The sequence below is a fragment of the Chlorocebus sabaeus genome, chromosome 10 (genome assembly GCF_047675955.1).
Source record: "Chlorocebus sabaeus isolate Y175 chromosome 10, mChlSab1.0.hap1, whole genome shotgun sequence".
Lineage (NCBI taxonomy): Eukaryota > Metazoa > Chordata > Mammalia > Primates > Cercopithecidae > Chlorocebus > Chlorocebus sabaeus.
This window is the reverse complement of record NC_132913.1, coordinates 78647078-78664101: the sequence shown is the minus strand read 5'-3', so window position 1 is coordinate 78664101 and position 17024 is coordinate 78647078. Positions and strand designations below refer to the sequence as shown.

General features: G+C 39.5%; 1 protein-coding gene across 5 annotated transcripts in view; it reads right to left on the bottom strand.

Moving 5' to 3' along the window:
* MYO1B (myosin IB) overlaps positions 1-17024 on the bottom strand; it is a 178389-nt gene that overhangs the window by 80379 nt on the left and 80986 nt on the right. For all 5 annotated transcript variants that reach the window (XM_007965683.3, XM_038000623.2, XM_007965686.3 and 2 more), the window contains exons 4-5: positions 12561-12655; positions 1025-1129 (exon numbers count right to left, since the gene is read on the bottom strand). In XM_007965683.3, coding sequence (XP_007963874.1) covers positions 1025-1129; positions 12561-12655 — 200 coding nt within the window. The remainder of the gene's footprint in view (positions 1-1024; positions 1130-12560; positions 12656-17024) is intronic.

Sequence of the window (17024 nt, the reverse complement as noted above, 5' to 3'; positions counted from 1 at the left end):
ATGAGCCACTGTGCCCAGCCATAAAGCAAGTTTAATGGCTTGCCATCAATAGGAAAGACTTTGATGTACTGTTTCTAATGCCAAGGTAGTTCACATTGATGTTGTATGCCATTCTCCCTGGCATTAAGGAAACTCGTTTCTGGTTTTGTTTTCTGATGATGTTATGGGTTGAATGCTTATCTCCCCACAAAATTCATATGCTGAAGCCCTAACCCTCAAAAAGCTAGCACTGGGACGGGGGGCTTGTGGGAAGGAATCAAGGTGAGATGTGGTCCTGACGGGTGAGGCCCTCAGGATGGAACTGGTGGTCTTACGAGAAGAGATTCGAGAGAGCTTGCTCTCGTCTCTCCCGACTCAAGCACAACGAAAAGGTCACGTGAGCATACAGCAAGATGGCAGCCACATATAAGCCAAGAAAAGAGGCCTCAGAATAAAACCTTCCTGGACAGCAACTTGATCTTGAACTTCTAGCTTCTAGAGGTTTGAGAAAATAAGTTTCTGTTGTTTAAGCCACCCCGTCTGTGCACTTCGTTATGGCAGCCCAAGCTGACTAAGACAGAGAACTAAATAGAGAATCTGTGCACTCTCCAGTCAGGTTTAGGCTTTCTATGGCCCTGGAAAAAATGGGTCCTTAAGTGTTTCTCTGGGTGAGCCCTCATTTCTCTAACAACAAAAACAATCAGCCACAGGTGTTATCCTGAATAATAAAAGAGCACTGCACCATCACATGCAAATAATTGGTTGATTATTTTTAATCAAAATCTAAGTAATTCAAATAAAAATTGAGTGGGGAAGTGATTGTTAAGTGAGGAAGCTCATTTTACATTAGTAAACTACTCTGCTAAACACTTAGGCCAAGAGGTTCTAGAACACGGCTTATTTGCTCCTCAGGTCTTGGCCTGAATCTCTTCTTCCTTCCTCTTCCCTCCCAGAACACCTCCCAGCAGACCAGGTACTCAAAGCACCTGTATAACTGAATCTACTGTTCAAGTTACACCGACTGCATGTACATAACACATCCTACCTTCCAGGACAGGGTTGGACTGTAAAAGCTGTTCTTTAACTTGATTAACTTCTGCTCCTTTTCCACAAACAGCTGCCACATAGGACATGACAAGCTTGCTGGCCTCTGTGGATGAAAATAAGCCATATTAATCAATAACACAGAAATTTAAAAAATCTTTTTGGGGAGGAGGAAATGTGGGGGAGAAGACCCAATAATGGCATTTTCAAATGTCTTTATTCCTAGAGAAGTAAATAATGTTTTGGAAACCTTTTAAAATATTTGTGCTTTCTATTTAGTGACATGTCATTAATTCAGACATAATAAACACTGTGTTTAAAGTTTATCACTGGGCTGTTAAAAAACTGCTTAGTAACATGACCAACAAAACATCAGAATTATCTTCTTAAAGCAGTCATTTATATGCAATTACTATATTATATACTGATAAGCCAAAAATAACTTGGTAACCTGGGTATCTTTACCAAACGTATTTTTAAAGTTTAGAAGACTGCTCTTCTTCAAAGATATGTTCCAATTCATATGTTCCAAGTCATTTGCTCGGCCAGGTGCAGTGGCTCCCACCTGTAATCCCAGCAACTTTGGGAGGCTGAGGCGGGTGGATCATGAGGTCAGTCTGACCAATATGTTAAAATCCTATCTCTTCTAAAATACAAAAATAAGCCGGGCATGGTGGTACGCGCCTGTAGTCCCAGCTATTTGGGAGGCTGAGGCAGAAAGAGAGCTTGAACCCGAGAGGCGGAGGTTTCAGTGAGCCGAGATCATGCCAATGCACTCCAGCCTTGGTGACAGAGAGTCTGTCTCAAAAAAAAAAAAAAAAAAAAAACACCAAAAACCAAAAAACTGGTTTGCTCATAATTAGACCAAATTCATAATTCTTCAACTTAATTCAAAAACTAAGCAGCCAATGTAAGGATTTAATAAGAAAAAAACACAGCCTTTTACAGGCATGGTAGTCTTAATAGGCTTCACTAGCAACCCTATTACAAAAGCTGCTAAAGAATAGGCCACATGAGGCAAAGGATAAAATCACCTAAAAATTTTTTAGCTCAAACTGGGGAGGTGGACAAAACATGTCTTTGGTGGTTTTATCCTTTCCCTATCAGTCCGTGTCCCCTCTCTCAGCATCTGCCTACTAGCTTCTGATTCTTTTAACACTGAATTCTAAGGAATGTCAATAGATATTTAAGGAAAATGAGGTCCACAGTGGATGTGGAGCCACAGCGAGTCAGATGCAGTGAAACCACTTTCTTTATCAAAAGGCTTCTCAGAGCTTTTAATATGATCGTGTACACTGCTGAACTCTAAAAAAGGATCTAGAATGCTCTGTTTCCCTAATTTATTTGCTATGGAATCTGTTTTCCATAGGGCTGTCCTAATTAGTTGTTCCATAACCAGGACCCAGAAAATGCTTGACTATTTTATGTTGGCAGAAGAAAACATATTCCCTGGTCTAGGTAGTTGAGGTAAGGAAACCAGTCTCTCCAAATCCTGCTTTGTCTCAAGTCTTTGCTTTACTGCCACTGTCAGTGGGCAGGTGAGCCTCCTCCAAGTTGGAGGAAGGGTCTCTCTGCCTACAGGTGTAATGAGGCAATCTTAACTGTCTCACAGGAGACTTGCAGATGGATTCCGGTCCCATCTCTCACCATTGGGAAAATAATACATGAACAACTGGAACGCCACTTTAAGCACATTGCCCGACGTGTTCCTTAGGGCTTTTGCGCAACCTAAAACAATCAACCAACAGGAGCCACTGAAGACCAAGAATCTATGCAGGTCACATAAAGCTCTCAAGTCCTAAGATGTCTGTTTCTGGAGTACTGGCAAATACATTTCCGTTTTTCAAGGGGGAAGGAAACAATCTCATGGAGCACAGAACTATGGTGGGACATTAGGTACGTCTTCAATGGTTGGAGGTAACTCTCTCCAATTTGCTTCCTGGGTAATGAAAAGGAATCCAAATAGGTTATCTGGTCATCCGTGTGGTTGATTTCTGCTGTCTCCCTTTAAAGACTGTAACTGAGAAACAACCATCTTTCCATCTCTGCAGTACCCTTCTTTCACAGGGCACTCACTGTCCACATAACACAACCTCCAACGCTTAAAGTTCCTCAACTACATTTTCCATTATTCTCATGGTTTAACTAGAAAAAAGTGGGTGCATTATACATAGATAATCCTATTAAACCATTCAGGCTGTCCTGAGCCATCACTTACAGACAAAGACTTTATATACTACCATATTTCATTTCACTCCTGGGGGCCACATTGCCCTCTACCCTCCAGTCCGAAGTATAGCTCTTCTCTGCTCACTTCAGGATACTTTCTAGGCTCTCTTTCAATTCAGGTGAGGCTGTCCTCCTAGCAGATTCCTAACATCCGTTGCTATCTAGTCTCCAGCCCTGGGGCAGCTCTCTTCAATCACCCACGCATCCAACTCTGCAGTCTGGTCCTGGAAGCAATCCCCTCCAGGCCTGCTTTCTCATCTTTCTGCCTTCTCAGCTGCATTCTCTGTTCCCCATCCCCACCTGAACTCTCACATATATTATGTATATGCTTCTTTCTTGACATAAATTTCTGGCCTGTCTATCCATTGTAATACCAGGAGACTGAAAACATTTATCAGCAAAGTAACTGCCTTAGACAGTGGCAAATACACAAACATACTAACGCGCACACACACAAATACATGATCACACATTTTAAATGAAAAGTTTTCTTTTAGGTAAACTGACAAAAAATATATAAAGTTTAGGTCAGGCTCTTTTGTTTATTCTAGTAATTATAGACCTTACTGTGGCCAAACCTCAAAACCTCAAAATTCACATTCATGGCTACAACGAATCCTCTGAAAACCTGTTCTGGTCCAGGATGAACTTAGAAGACAACTGCTTTAGCAGGGTGGTGGTGGTGGGGTAGGGGGGTGGCGATCAGCCAACCAAGAATGAGAATCTTTTGGTGGCTACTAGAATTGATTTGACCTCTCAGAGACCTTTTTAATGGCCAGAACAAGATGGGATCAAGTTCTCTCAGGGTCAAATGTGTTTGAAAATGGCACCAGGAGCAGATCTCCCGGAATTTGGGTCAGGCTTACATCATTTGGCTGTTAAAGTATATATAAACCCATAATATCTCCTGGCATATAAAGATGGATTAATTTAAACTGAAATTAAGAATCACTTTATGAACTTTAAAACCTATTTAAGCAATTCAAATAAAATTTTTAAATATAGTTTGAGGATAAAGTTCAAGTTGTTTAATAATTTATTTCCAAGTTGTTAAAAATATCTTCAGATTCTTAACCATTTTCAGGAATTGTACTACTGGGCTCATCTTAATAAGTCATTTTTGGAAGTTGGTATTAACAGTATTTTCTCCAGAAAAATCACACTATTTAAAAGAGACAACTCTTATAATTTTTTTTTCCTGACATAATACTTGACCTTTAACTCAAGTAGTTCATTACACAGGCACTACTTTAGAGAAATTAATAAACCAGTAAGAATGAATTACAAGGTCCAACATACTTTAAGGAACTGTTTTCATAATATTTTACCACGCTGGAAACCGGAAATAACAGTTATCTCATGAGACTTTGCACTTCATTTCCTTTTGACTCTTTGGTGCTAAAGTTCAAATGAATTTGAATCTGTATTCAAATATTATATACTTACACAAATCAAATCTTTACATGATAACCTCTATAACAAAAAACTATTTCTGAGAAGAATAAAAAATTGAATATCATCCACCATATTTCAAAGTCTGGTTTTTGAATTATGTTGACTGTTAAATATAAGAATATTGTCATTTAAAATAGACAAAATGTAACAGTATTGTTTAGAATAAATTCTTGGTTCATCATTTTCTCTAACTCATAGATACTTCACATACGTAAACTTACGTACATATATATTTTATATATATATGTTTGAATGTAACTTGAATCTTAAAATTCATCAACAACTGGACTAACAAAATATATGAAGTCTTTGGGGTCAAAATCTCTTCTCATCAGAAAATGGCAGAACATTTAGGGTTTAACACATATTCCTCACTAATGGACAAAGTGCTTGTTACAAAATACTTCTGGATCAGAGTATCTAGATCAGAATTAATTTCTACAAACAATGGAAAGGAAGTATAGATGACAGTTTAAACCTGTGAGGATTTTAAAGTCCTGTAAGGGTAAGAATAACTAATTGAATTCTGTATTCTCTGACACCTTGCACTGTACTGTGAATAATATGTATTATCATGTAATTATCACATAACATAGAATTAGATACATTCATACATAATAATCTTTTTAATGAAAAAAAGCACTGTGAAGTAGTGGAAGGTGAATGAGAAAGGGAAAACAATTCAAGGAAAGACAATTGTGATGATGATAAAAGGATGGGAATCTCACGCCTAAGATACCTAAACCTATGTATGTTAACGGAGCAGGCTCCACATGGATTCAATCACTGTGTCAGGGGAAAAAAAGGCATGATAACAGGCAAGGCTTATTCTGCACTTTTTTCACAGAGCTTCTAATAAATTCATCCAGGAGTAACAGGTCTCTATGGATAAATTCATAGATACAGGCAATATCACATATGTCGCATATTGATCTACAGGTCATATGGCATATAGAGAGGGTCATACATTTATTCATACACATGTATTTATCTACTTCTTCACCCCTCCATTCCTCTAGTTAAGACACCAAAGTTCTTCTAGGAATTGAGCTTTTGTAGGTCTGGTGGTTCGGAGCCCTAAACCAGAATTTAGGGCTAAAGAGTAAATGCCTAAATCAATGAGGCCACGTTTGTGTGCAACAAAACAAGCACTCTGCAGCTTGGAGAAGCAAGCTTTTAGCAGTCCGGAGTCTGCTGTGCTGCAAAATAACCCAGCTCCTGCACATCCAAATGGATCTAACAGCGGTGAACTATTCCAGAGTACTAAACGCATGGGCCCTGCAATGAGAGATGCAGTCTTTGCTATAAGGGAAGTCACAACTGGTGATGTTTTTACTGAAACAAGCCTGTATGTCATCCTCTTCTGAAAGAGGGCCACAAAATCTCTGTTAATTTATATAAAACACACAGATAGAAAGGGGTCTTTCTCACACAGGATAGAAACAAAACAAAAGCTCACTACATTTTGGCCTTGACATCACGTATCTATTCTGCTTCAATGTGGGCATTTTCAACACTGTGAAATGCTCACCAATGTTTAGGCTACAGTAAGTCAGTGGCATCTCTGTCACTGTCTAGTTGGAGAACCACTGGAGATATGTAAGGTCATTTGGGGTTTAGAACCAAAGGTCTTAATGAGCAAGGCAGGCTTCATAACTCTTCTAGCAGATGGCTGAAGAGTTCCTAGAAACTGAAGTAACTGTAAAATTAGCAACCAAATAATTATGTTTCCTAATGTTGGGATCATATTCTCAGGCTCAGAGATTTACTCTGACGTCCCTGGAAAAATGTAGTTTTGATAGTTCCCTCATATTCTGCCTCCCTGCCCCCATCAGTGCTTGAAAGGTTCTCCACAAACCATTTGTATCCATGGGAGTGAATTGTGAGTTCAACGCCTAAAAATACTTGGGCACTTTTATGAGGTCTGATGAATTTTTTATTTAGCACAGCAGTAATGAATTAAATAGCACCCCAAAGCACTCAAAAGAGTTCATGCCTCTCCCTAAGTGGCCACGTTATATAACTGCAGCTTAAGAGTGTCTCCAATGTTTAAGACCAATAACATCATCATCTGCCAAGAAGGGTTTATGACCCAGTTAAGTTAATTACTTCTTATAAAATAAGCCCTCTAATACTACATGGTGGTTCTATACAAACTATTAAGTAAAGACTTTTATTGAAAGGAGATATTATATCTCAAGCACACAGCACATTCCAGGCCTTCAATAAATGTTAATTGTCGTCTTTATTTACTAAAACAAAATTTTCAATAAACACATGTACACAAAAACAATTTTAGTGCATAAGATGATATGACATTTCAAAATGGCCTGGCATCCCTCTTCTGCTCAAAACTGAGATGAAACCCCCACTCCAAATTCTTTGTACAACTGTATACTGAAATTTATATATTATCTTCTATCATTTTATTTTCCTGTAAGTAATCTCCACAAAACAGAGACTTTAAACACACACGTTCTTGGCTTTACTCAACTGATAGACTAAAGACAATTAAAACCATCAGAAAATATTAAGCAGTTTTTGTATCACTGCTTTAAAAAAGAAAGAAAATAGAGTAAGTCAGCAAACCACTGGTTATGTCTACAGTGGACTGAGAGGTGAAGAAGCTGTTGGGCTCTATAAGTGAAAAGGACTCAAGGGCTAGGTGCTACCAAGCATGTAGCTAAGTGGGTATTCAAAAGGAACCACTCTCAGGAGCAGTATCTGCCTCCTGGCAGCACGTGTCTTAGTGATAACAGACAGCTGAAGCACCCAAGATGATAGTTCATCATGGGGTCCAAGAAGCACAGAGGCTCAAAAACCACACAAATGCTTTGAGTGACTTCTAGACAGTGTTACTCAAAGTATGGTCCAAGGACCAGCACGATTTAATGTTGGTCAATCCACAGACTATTACTGATCTACACATGCAGGTAGGCTTTTAAAAGTTTCTGTAGTAATTTGGTTGGTTGTTTTGCCTGTTAAAACTAAAAGAAAAAATTAAGGTTTAAATGCTCTATTTTGTCTATTGTTTCATTTTTCTAGTAATGATGAACATGAGATTTGGAACTGGTGCTTCACCGCAGATTTGAGAAGCAATGCTCTAGGGTCTCTGTTGTACCCTCCTCCAGCCTCCTCCCTGAAGCAGCACCTAATTCTATGTGCTGGAAACACAATGGCCCTACCAGAGGAAAGAATGACAAGCCCTGGGAAGCATTGTCCATTTTCCAGCTTATGACAAAGGTAACGGGATCCCCAGAAGGACTAAGTCCAGGGAAGATGACAAGGAGAAGAGGATTTCATGTGGTTATTTGGGCACTGAAACCAATAGGACAAATTGTCAAGCAGAAAAATATCAAGAGACAATTACAAAAAAGAAGAATGAACTCCATTCTACTACTAGAGTTCTACCAGAGAAATAGGATAGTGTTTATTTTTTTCCTAAGAAAAATGGATGCCAATCCTCTGAAACAGCACTAGCAACCTCCACTCAGTTTTTCAGTAAGCAAGATACATGAGCCCACCAGGAGATGGAATCTGGCTCCAGGAGGAAGTAGTAGTGTTAACAACTCTCTGAGAAGGCGGATGTCACATACTGACATAGCTAATTAGTGGATGTGCTGTCTTCTCAGAACACATGTTCCAGAGGAGACGAAGAATTGGCCAAGACCCATCAAACCAATGACCGCAACCCACTTCTGATGACTCATTTAGGAACGAACTGATACAATTAGAATATCCTAAAAAAATCATTAGTCACAAAGAAGGCTAAAAAGCTAAAGAATATAAGGATGAAAGAGGCTTAGGAATATTTTCTTTTCTTCTTCCAAGTGAAAATAAAAATGAAGCAATATGAAGTGAATATGTGTGCTTGTAAATAGTCAAACAGGACGGGGGGAGGGTTGGGCATGAGATACAGCATCAGTACAACTGCCTTCAGCAAGGAACAGAGTTTCTAACTTGCCTTGCCACCATTTTCATTGGTCAACCTGGAGACAAACAAAAAGCTGTACTGCTTCTAAGAATTAAACTCTGTTTCACCTGAAAGAACTGGTTAGTGACATGGAAGGGGTAAAAGCATTTTCTCAAGATGCCCATGTCCTGTAAAGTTTCCCACAGGTTCAGAGACACAGAGAGAGAGAGAGAGAGAGAGAGAGAGAGAGAGAGAGAGAGAGAGAGAGAGAGATCTGAACAAGCAAAGACTGGGGTCTGTAAAATGGAATTAGGGGTAATCAAGAGAGAAAGGAGAGAAACCCATTAGACATTGCTACAAATAATCCTCATGAGAGAGAACCGTAGGTGGCTTGTGAGTCTCCATGTGGACAAAAAGAAAAGGAAGAGAGAGCCTGGTATGATATATATTCCAGAGCCAGAACTGACAAAATTGAGAAATGGATTTGATGTGGGAAATACAGGAAATGAAGAAATCAAGGATAACAAACATTTCTAGTGTGGTAACTAGGTTGACTAGTGGTCTCATTTATTGAGATTAGAAAGGTTGGTTATAGGAGGGTAAAGACAGAAATTAAGAGTTCCATTTTGTACATGCTTAGTCTGAGATGCATGTGAGACCCCAAGTGGAGATGTGAGACAGGCAGTAAATACATTAGATCGGAGATCAGCCAAGAGGTATTTTAATCTGAAGTATAAATGTAGAACACATTAACATTATTGAACAGTTGAGACTGCCTAAGGAAAAAAGTAGAGAAAGATAAAGATACCCAGAACTAAGCAAATCAACTAATTTTTAGTAAGATAGACTTATATTTTAAATGAGACCTGGCAATTTTCATACACATCAGTCTTCGGCCCAGTCTATTTAGTGTTTTTGTCAATTACTTAAATAAAGACAGGAGGCTGGCTCCTTGGATTAGTGCATGGTGTTCATTCAATTATTCAAATATGTACTGATTGCCTACTGTATGGCAGGCATTAAATTAGCTAGTAGAAATACAATACAAAATCCATCCCTTAAGAAGTCATGGGAAGCTAGCTGAAGGAGACTTACCAACACGGGCAAAGTAGTATGGCACTCAGAAAGAACCATGTTCAAGAACTACTCTGTACCATGTTCAAGGTACAGAGATGCAGCTTAGTACAGTGGATAAAAGCAGGGACTCTAGGACTACACTACCTGCATTCAAAATCCCAGCTTTGCCACTTATTCACTGTATAAGTTTTGGCAAATTGCTTAACGTTTCTGTGTTCCTATTTTCCCATCATAAAAATTGAAATAACAAAAATACTTATCTCATACATGTAAATAAGCACACCGCCCAGCATGTGATAAGTGCTGAATGTGGGTTAGCTAGTATCATTATTACTCAGCAAAATGACAGCAATCCTAAGAGAAGGGAAAGAATCAGCATTTGTCAGCTTCTCAAGAGGTTATAACAATGGACCAAAACTAATAAAAATAAATACAATATTCTACATGTAAGTTTAAAATAATTTTGTTCATCAATACTAGATTGAGCAGATCTGACCTAATGGAAGTTACTGTGGGGGAAAAAAAAAATCCTGTAATATCTTACTTGGTTTAAAGACCTGTATGAGTCAATACATGCTTTATATTAATAGAAGCCCAGGGTCCACATTAAGAGGGATAACAGGCCAGGCACGGTAGCTCATGCCTGTAATCCCAGCACTTTGGGAGGCCAAGGTGGGCGGACCATCTGAGGTCAGGAGCTCGAGACCAGCCTGGCCAATTTGGTGAAACCCCGTCTCTACTAAAAATACAAAAATTAGCTGGGCGTGTGGTGGGCACCTGTAATCCCAGCTGCTTGGGAGGCTGAGGTAGGAGAATCACTTGAACCCAGGAGGTGGAGGCTGCAGTGAGCCAAGATTGTGCCATTGCACTCCAGCCAGGGCTATAAGAGCGAGACTCTGTCTCAAAAAGAAAAAGAAGGATAAGAGTTCCACCACAACCAGGACCAAATCTCAAGTATTCTGTTTACTTTTTGGTATGCAATTCCATGAAGCATATTGACAAATTAGGATGTTTCCAGAACAGGACCAAGACAATGAGATATTTGTAAGATCCAATTCTTCTTCTAATGTGCTCTCGTAAGCACCATGTGATTTTCCTTTACTCCACTTATGTTTTGCATGTAATTTGTATGTATAGGTGCATACATATATGTATATGCAAAGAGCTACTGTTTATCTCCCCTACCAAACTAAATGTGATAAGGGCAAGGTCAGTGTCTATGTCCCTAGTACAGTACCTTTCACCAAGTTGGTACTCAGTAATTTTTTTCTGGATGAATGAATAAGTCAATGTGTAGAAAATGAGAAAATTTGAAGAAAAGGGATTTTTAGCCCTAGGAAGATAAAATGGTTGATTTCAAATAACTGAGTGATTGTCCTGTAGAGGATAAGGCAGACTAATATGGTAAAGTTCCAGATAGCAGACTGAAGACCAATGGGTAGAGGCAGAATTGAACTCTAGGTAAGGAAGAATTTTTGTTAGCTGAGCCTGTACGACAATTCCAGGGGTGCGCCATTCAAAGCGGTGAGACTTCATCACTACAAAAGGAGTCTGGCTATCCCATGTGGAGGAGCCTAAACCAGATGGTTTACAACTAAAATTCCTTCAACAATATGACACCATGTTTTCTGTTACCTAAGGCTCTTACATGCCAATCCTTTTCCCTTCATTTCTGACCACCTAAAGCCTAGAACCTGCCTAGCCCTGCAAAACAATGGTGCTCAGTGTCTCCAAAGGGCTCAAGAAAGGAGGCTGGACACACTCATCTAACCACTCTTTCTTCAGCTGCATGGGGTAGAGGGAGGAGTTACTCCTAAGGAAAGTGGAGGAAAGAGTAGGTGTAGAAGGAAAACCATTTCCACGCAGATAGTGAGCCTTTCAAGGCACAAATCTTTCTAAGAGCTTGTGAATAAAATGGATTTAGTCAGCTGACTCAACACCTATGGCAGATTTTCTTCTCTTGATCAATGGGAACTCAAAATGTGTACATGTGACAACTAAACAGCCACGCAGAATAGAAACGTTTAAAATCCCACCTTTGAATACTAAAAGAATTGACCAATTATCAGATCTTATCTATAAAACAAAAGCATTTTACAGATGAAACCTTATGAAAATACCATCTCCCTCACCATCCTCCTCCTCCACAGACTCATCAGTTCCATCAAAAAAAAAAAAAAAAAAAAAACAACCACGGACAACAGCAGCTTTAACCTTTCTAAGGTTGGATTCTGAGAATGTGGCTCTTCTGAATCTTTTCCAGGTAGCTGGGCACCATCTGTAAAGTCATTTTTCTCACTTAAGACCACCAATCATATGAATTGCATTTATTAAAAGTGCAAGGGGTAAAAAGCATAACCCTCCCATTTGGAGGGTTGTTTTATGCAAAGCTTGCCAGGTCTAAAAAATACATATAAAAATCTCAATTCTTCAGGCTTCAGAGGAAAACTCTTGAGTAAAATGTTAGCATTTTCCTGGTACCTTCCCTCACTTTTTAGCAAAGGTAGAATGTGTTTGTACTCTCTTAAAACCTAAATAAATTGGCATTCTTGGGGAAGCAGTTTGAATCTGCAAGAGCATATAGGTTTAATGTCTTGGGAGAAAAGTAAAAAGATCTTGCACCATCCAGCATTAGACTTCATATTGGTTGGAATCCCCTTGGATAGGCACCTTGTTTCTCTGGGGAGTCCAGAGAACATTCTGTGATCCTAACCAGTATCCTCCTGCAGAAGCACCCTCACAGTGGCCTTGTGACAGATCTTGCTAAGGAGGCCCCACTTGTCCTCTTTGCTGTTGTCATTCTTTGTTTGCTGTTGTCATTCTGTCATTTACCTTCTGCAGAGTTGCTTGGTAGGAGCCTTACCTGTTTTTCCTGCTCCGCTTTCCCCAGTAATGAGAATACATTGGTCCTTATCTTGATCTCGTAGGGATCTGTATGCTTCATCCGAAAGGGCAAAGCTGCAGGGGATAATGGGGAAAAAGTCCTTAGAATTCAGATCATTATTATGTGTTTATCAGATGGAACTACAAGCTCCTTAAAGGGCTACTGTGATATGCTTATGGAAAGCAAGCTATCACCTTTTATTTCCCTTTAATTCTTAAAATCCATAAATAAATAAACTCATCCTTTGTGGCCCATGTTACCTTCCTCCATGTATTCTCTATTAACCAAAACAGTACTGTTTTATTGTACTCCAATGATATGACTTATTATTTAAATAAATTATTTATTTATTTATTTATAAACCCAGCAAGCTACATTTATGGGTTGTTAAACTAAAATCCAGGTAACTCAGACAAACAAGGAGAAAACGTTACACCACTTGTCTAAAATGGGATGATACTGAGATTTTTCAGGACAATACACTGAAGTTTCAATATAGTGGGGGGAAAAATCTTTTCAAACATCAGAAAAATACTATCAAATACCAAATAGCTGTGTTTAACTACAATAAGTTAAATACAGAACTACTGCCTTTACAAACAAATGACTGAAACTCTAAGATCCATCAGAGGCAAAATTGGGTTTGCCAGGGTTTTTGTCCGGCCCAAGCCTCCCAAACTTCGAACCCTGCCTTAGGATGGCAAAGGGCCTCTATCAAGTAAGGCCAGAGCAGTGCTCCTGTTGCTCTTCCCCACTTCAAAATTTACTAAAGTAAATTTTGCCCCTTCTAGTTAATTGGAAAAAATGATTCTGACAATAAGATAATTTAAAATAGGTAAAGTCCTCATTTCATTTATTAACAAGTATTTGTTAAGAGTCTACTATGTGTCAAGAACAAGCTGGGAATGTGGACAATTAATGCTTGACCCCTTCTTTCAGGAGTTCTCCGTCAAAAGCAGGAAAGAGAGACAAAGAGAAAATGGAGCCAATACATTAAGCCCAATGATAAAGGTATGTGCCAAACATTGAAGAGCAAGACAGAAACCTCAAAGGGGTGGAAATTGGACTCAGAGAAACTCAAGAGTAGAAAACTCAGTCCTAAAGAATGAATGAGCAAGACAAATGCCTTTTAGGTAAAAATAAAGGCCAAAACATCAGGTGGGGTGAAGGATAATGGGCAGTTCCATGTAGCTGGAAGGCAAAGCAAAGCATAATGAAGAGAGGATAAGAGATGAGCTGGGGAGAGAGATAGGCAGGTTCCAAATGAAAAACAAAAGAGCTGATAGGAAGCTTCAGCGCAGGATGATAAACAGCCAGTAGCAAAGTCAGATGGTAATTAGAATTAATAATATCCACCATTTACCATGTACCAGAACTGCCTCCAAGCTCTTTACATTTAGTCATTTTAAATCTCACAATAAGACCAGCACAAAGCAAAGGCATAACTTGCTGAGGTCCACTGCCAGTGTGACACAGCAGGGCCAGAGTTAATGCCTGAGACTGACCACTGGGATATAGCACCTCTGCATTTTGCACAGACCACAGGGTGATAAGGGTGCATGTGAGAGCAACCAGTCTGCAGGAGACTGGTGAAGGGCTGGGATACAGGAATAGTGTACATTTGGCCAACCAGATCACAGAGAGCTGTTCATACCAGTCAAGGACTTTGGCTTTTCTTCCAAAGGCATACGGAACCATAAATAATGACAATTTACTGAACACCTTTGATGTGCCAGGAGCCCAGTAAAGTGTCCTAGGATTCACAATTGGACTTACTCTTCAACACAGATCTGCAAAATTAAATGCTAGCCTCTTTAAAGAAACACGGTCTTAAGAGATGACATGAGAAGCCCGTGATCCCATTCTCAGAAGAGTCATAACTTGAACCCAGAAATACTATGAATCACGTTCTTCCCTCTCTCATCATGTTCCCTTACAATTATTTGCCAGCGTATCTTACCTTCCAGCTGACCTACTGTGAGAATCTCGAGGATAGCCACCCCTAGTCTTACTCTGTAACCCTCATATCAGTGAGTCTGCTGCCCTGCATATAAGTACTGTACACTCTAAGTACATTTGTTGCATGATGTATGAATAAAAAAAGACAGACAGAAAAAAAGTAATAAAAATCTTGACACCAGGGTCTTTTTTGAGTAACAGGTTGTTCTAGCTTGTTCCTTTGAACAATGTACACTGATCTCTTTCTGTCTCTCAAAGCCTTTTCAACCATTCTCTACACAACCAAAGCCTTGCTCAAGCTCCACAGCAGCTTGCGGCCTTAACCTTCTCTCATATTCTCTGATTCCCCAGTCTGTGCACCATTGCATAATGGGGATAGTGGAAAACAATGAACACAGAGGCAGAAAACATCTCAGATGCAATTCCCTGGGCCCTATAGATGTATCTCAATACCTACGTGACTTCAAGCAAGTCATCACCATGGTTGAACTTCAGTGTCTTCATCTCCAACATGGAGAATGTAGCCATATACTTTAGAAGATCAAATAAAAGTGCGTACAAGCACTTTGAAAGTTATAAAGCTCTGAATAAATGTCAGAAAATCTTTCAGTGTTATAATTAGTTATGTACACACCTTCTTATTCCCTACCAGAATATAAACTCCTCTAGGGCAGAGCCGTTCTAATTAATCTTTACGCCATGTTTATGCCACAGAGACATAAACATGAAATGTAACCGACACCAAGTCATAAATGAAGGGATGGATGAATGAGTGGATTCTCTCGAAGCAGTGGCAAAGTCTCTACCGGAGTGAGCTCCATGAAGAAGGATAAACATTGGGAAATTCATTTCTTCTATGACCTTCATGCAGGGAAGGAAAGCATTGCTTAGATTTTTTGATGAGCCTTCCTCCCCTGCTGCTCCTCCAATGTCCAGACAATATTTCGAGATGCCACTTTCATTATCATCATTGGCAAGAAATGTAGGAAAACACATTACAGCAAACACAAAAGATGTTTTCCAATATATAATACGTATTAACTGAATTCTTTATGTATTGTTGAATACAGACCTTTTTCCCATGCTCCCAGGACTACAACTTTGCATTATATTTACCACTAGTTCCAAAATAATGCAAAATTACTTAAAAAATGAGTAACATATATGGCACATACATACACACACATACACACAAACACGAGGCTTTGGAAGATCACCAAATGACCCTGTAGTGAGTTCATTTTAAGTCAAAGAACCTAAGTTGAATACTTATTTTCTTTTTTTTTTTTTTGAGACGGAGTCTTGTTCTGTCACCCAGGCTGGAGTGCAGTGGCCGGATCTCAGCTCACTGCAAGCTCCGCCTCCCGGGTTTACGCCATTCTCCTGCCTCAGCCTCCTGAGTAGCTGGGACTACAGGCACCTGCCACCACGCCCAGCTAGTTTTTTGTATTTTTTTAGTAGAGACGGGGTTTCACCGTGTTAGCCAGGATGGTCTTGATCTGACCTCGTGATCCGCCCGTCTCGGCCTCCCAAAGCGCTGGGATGACAGGCTTGAGTCACCGCGCCCAGCCTAGAGAGTATAATTTTAATAGAAGACAAAAGCTAAAAGGGATTTATTTTTTCAGGATTCTAGAGAGCCACTGAGTTCAAAGTGACATGAAAATTTACCAATTAAAGTACTGGAAAAATTGGCTTGTAACTACTGGCATACCCATCTCAAGGACAGTATAAATGTCATCACACTTATTCTTATAAACACAGATCTTCACTTTCTTTAAAAAAAAAAAAAAAGGGCAAGAGGGAGGCTCCCAAAGAACACGAATCCCCCTCCCAATCTTACTCCTCTCCCTCTCTGGCAATATGAGCACGTACCCATCATCAGCTCCAACATTTATAACTATAAACTGAAACCACATGCCAGTCTTCCAAGCCACTCTGTAATTAAGGAACTTAAATAAATCTTTAGAGAAATCTTTAGTTAAAACCAGTTGTGACCCATATGCTTCACATTATTTTGTGACCGTGTCAGCATTGTTATTTACCACACGGAGAAATGAATGGTTAATTATAATATAATGACGATAGCGTAAGGGGGTAAACATGGTTTTAGTCCTACCACATTAAGGGCATGGTTTTATCCTCTTCTTCTGTCCTCTAGTTGAGCTCTAAGAATAGGGTCAGCCTGATGTTTAAAGGCCATCTCCCCTTCATTTCCAGATCAGCTACACGGCTGTTCTTTGAGAGCCAAACTTTTCCCAGTGCTAAGTATGTTTCCCAACAGCTGTATCTATCACTTTTAGGTTTTAGAAGTTTGGTTTGGGGCTCATCTGCTATTTTCTGTCAGGGTGGAATGCTGGGTTGCATGTTCTCAATTGTCTAGCTGGTATTTATCTTCCTCTCCCATCTTATTTCTGTTCAGAGTGTTCATCAGAGTGGTTCTGCTTTCATGGCCATCAGACGCAATGGCAGGGCTTCTTTTCCCAA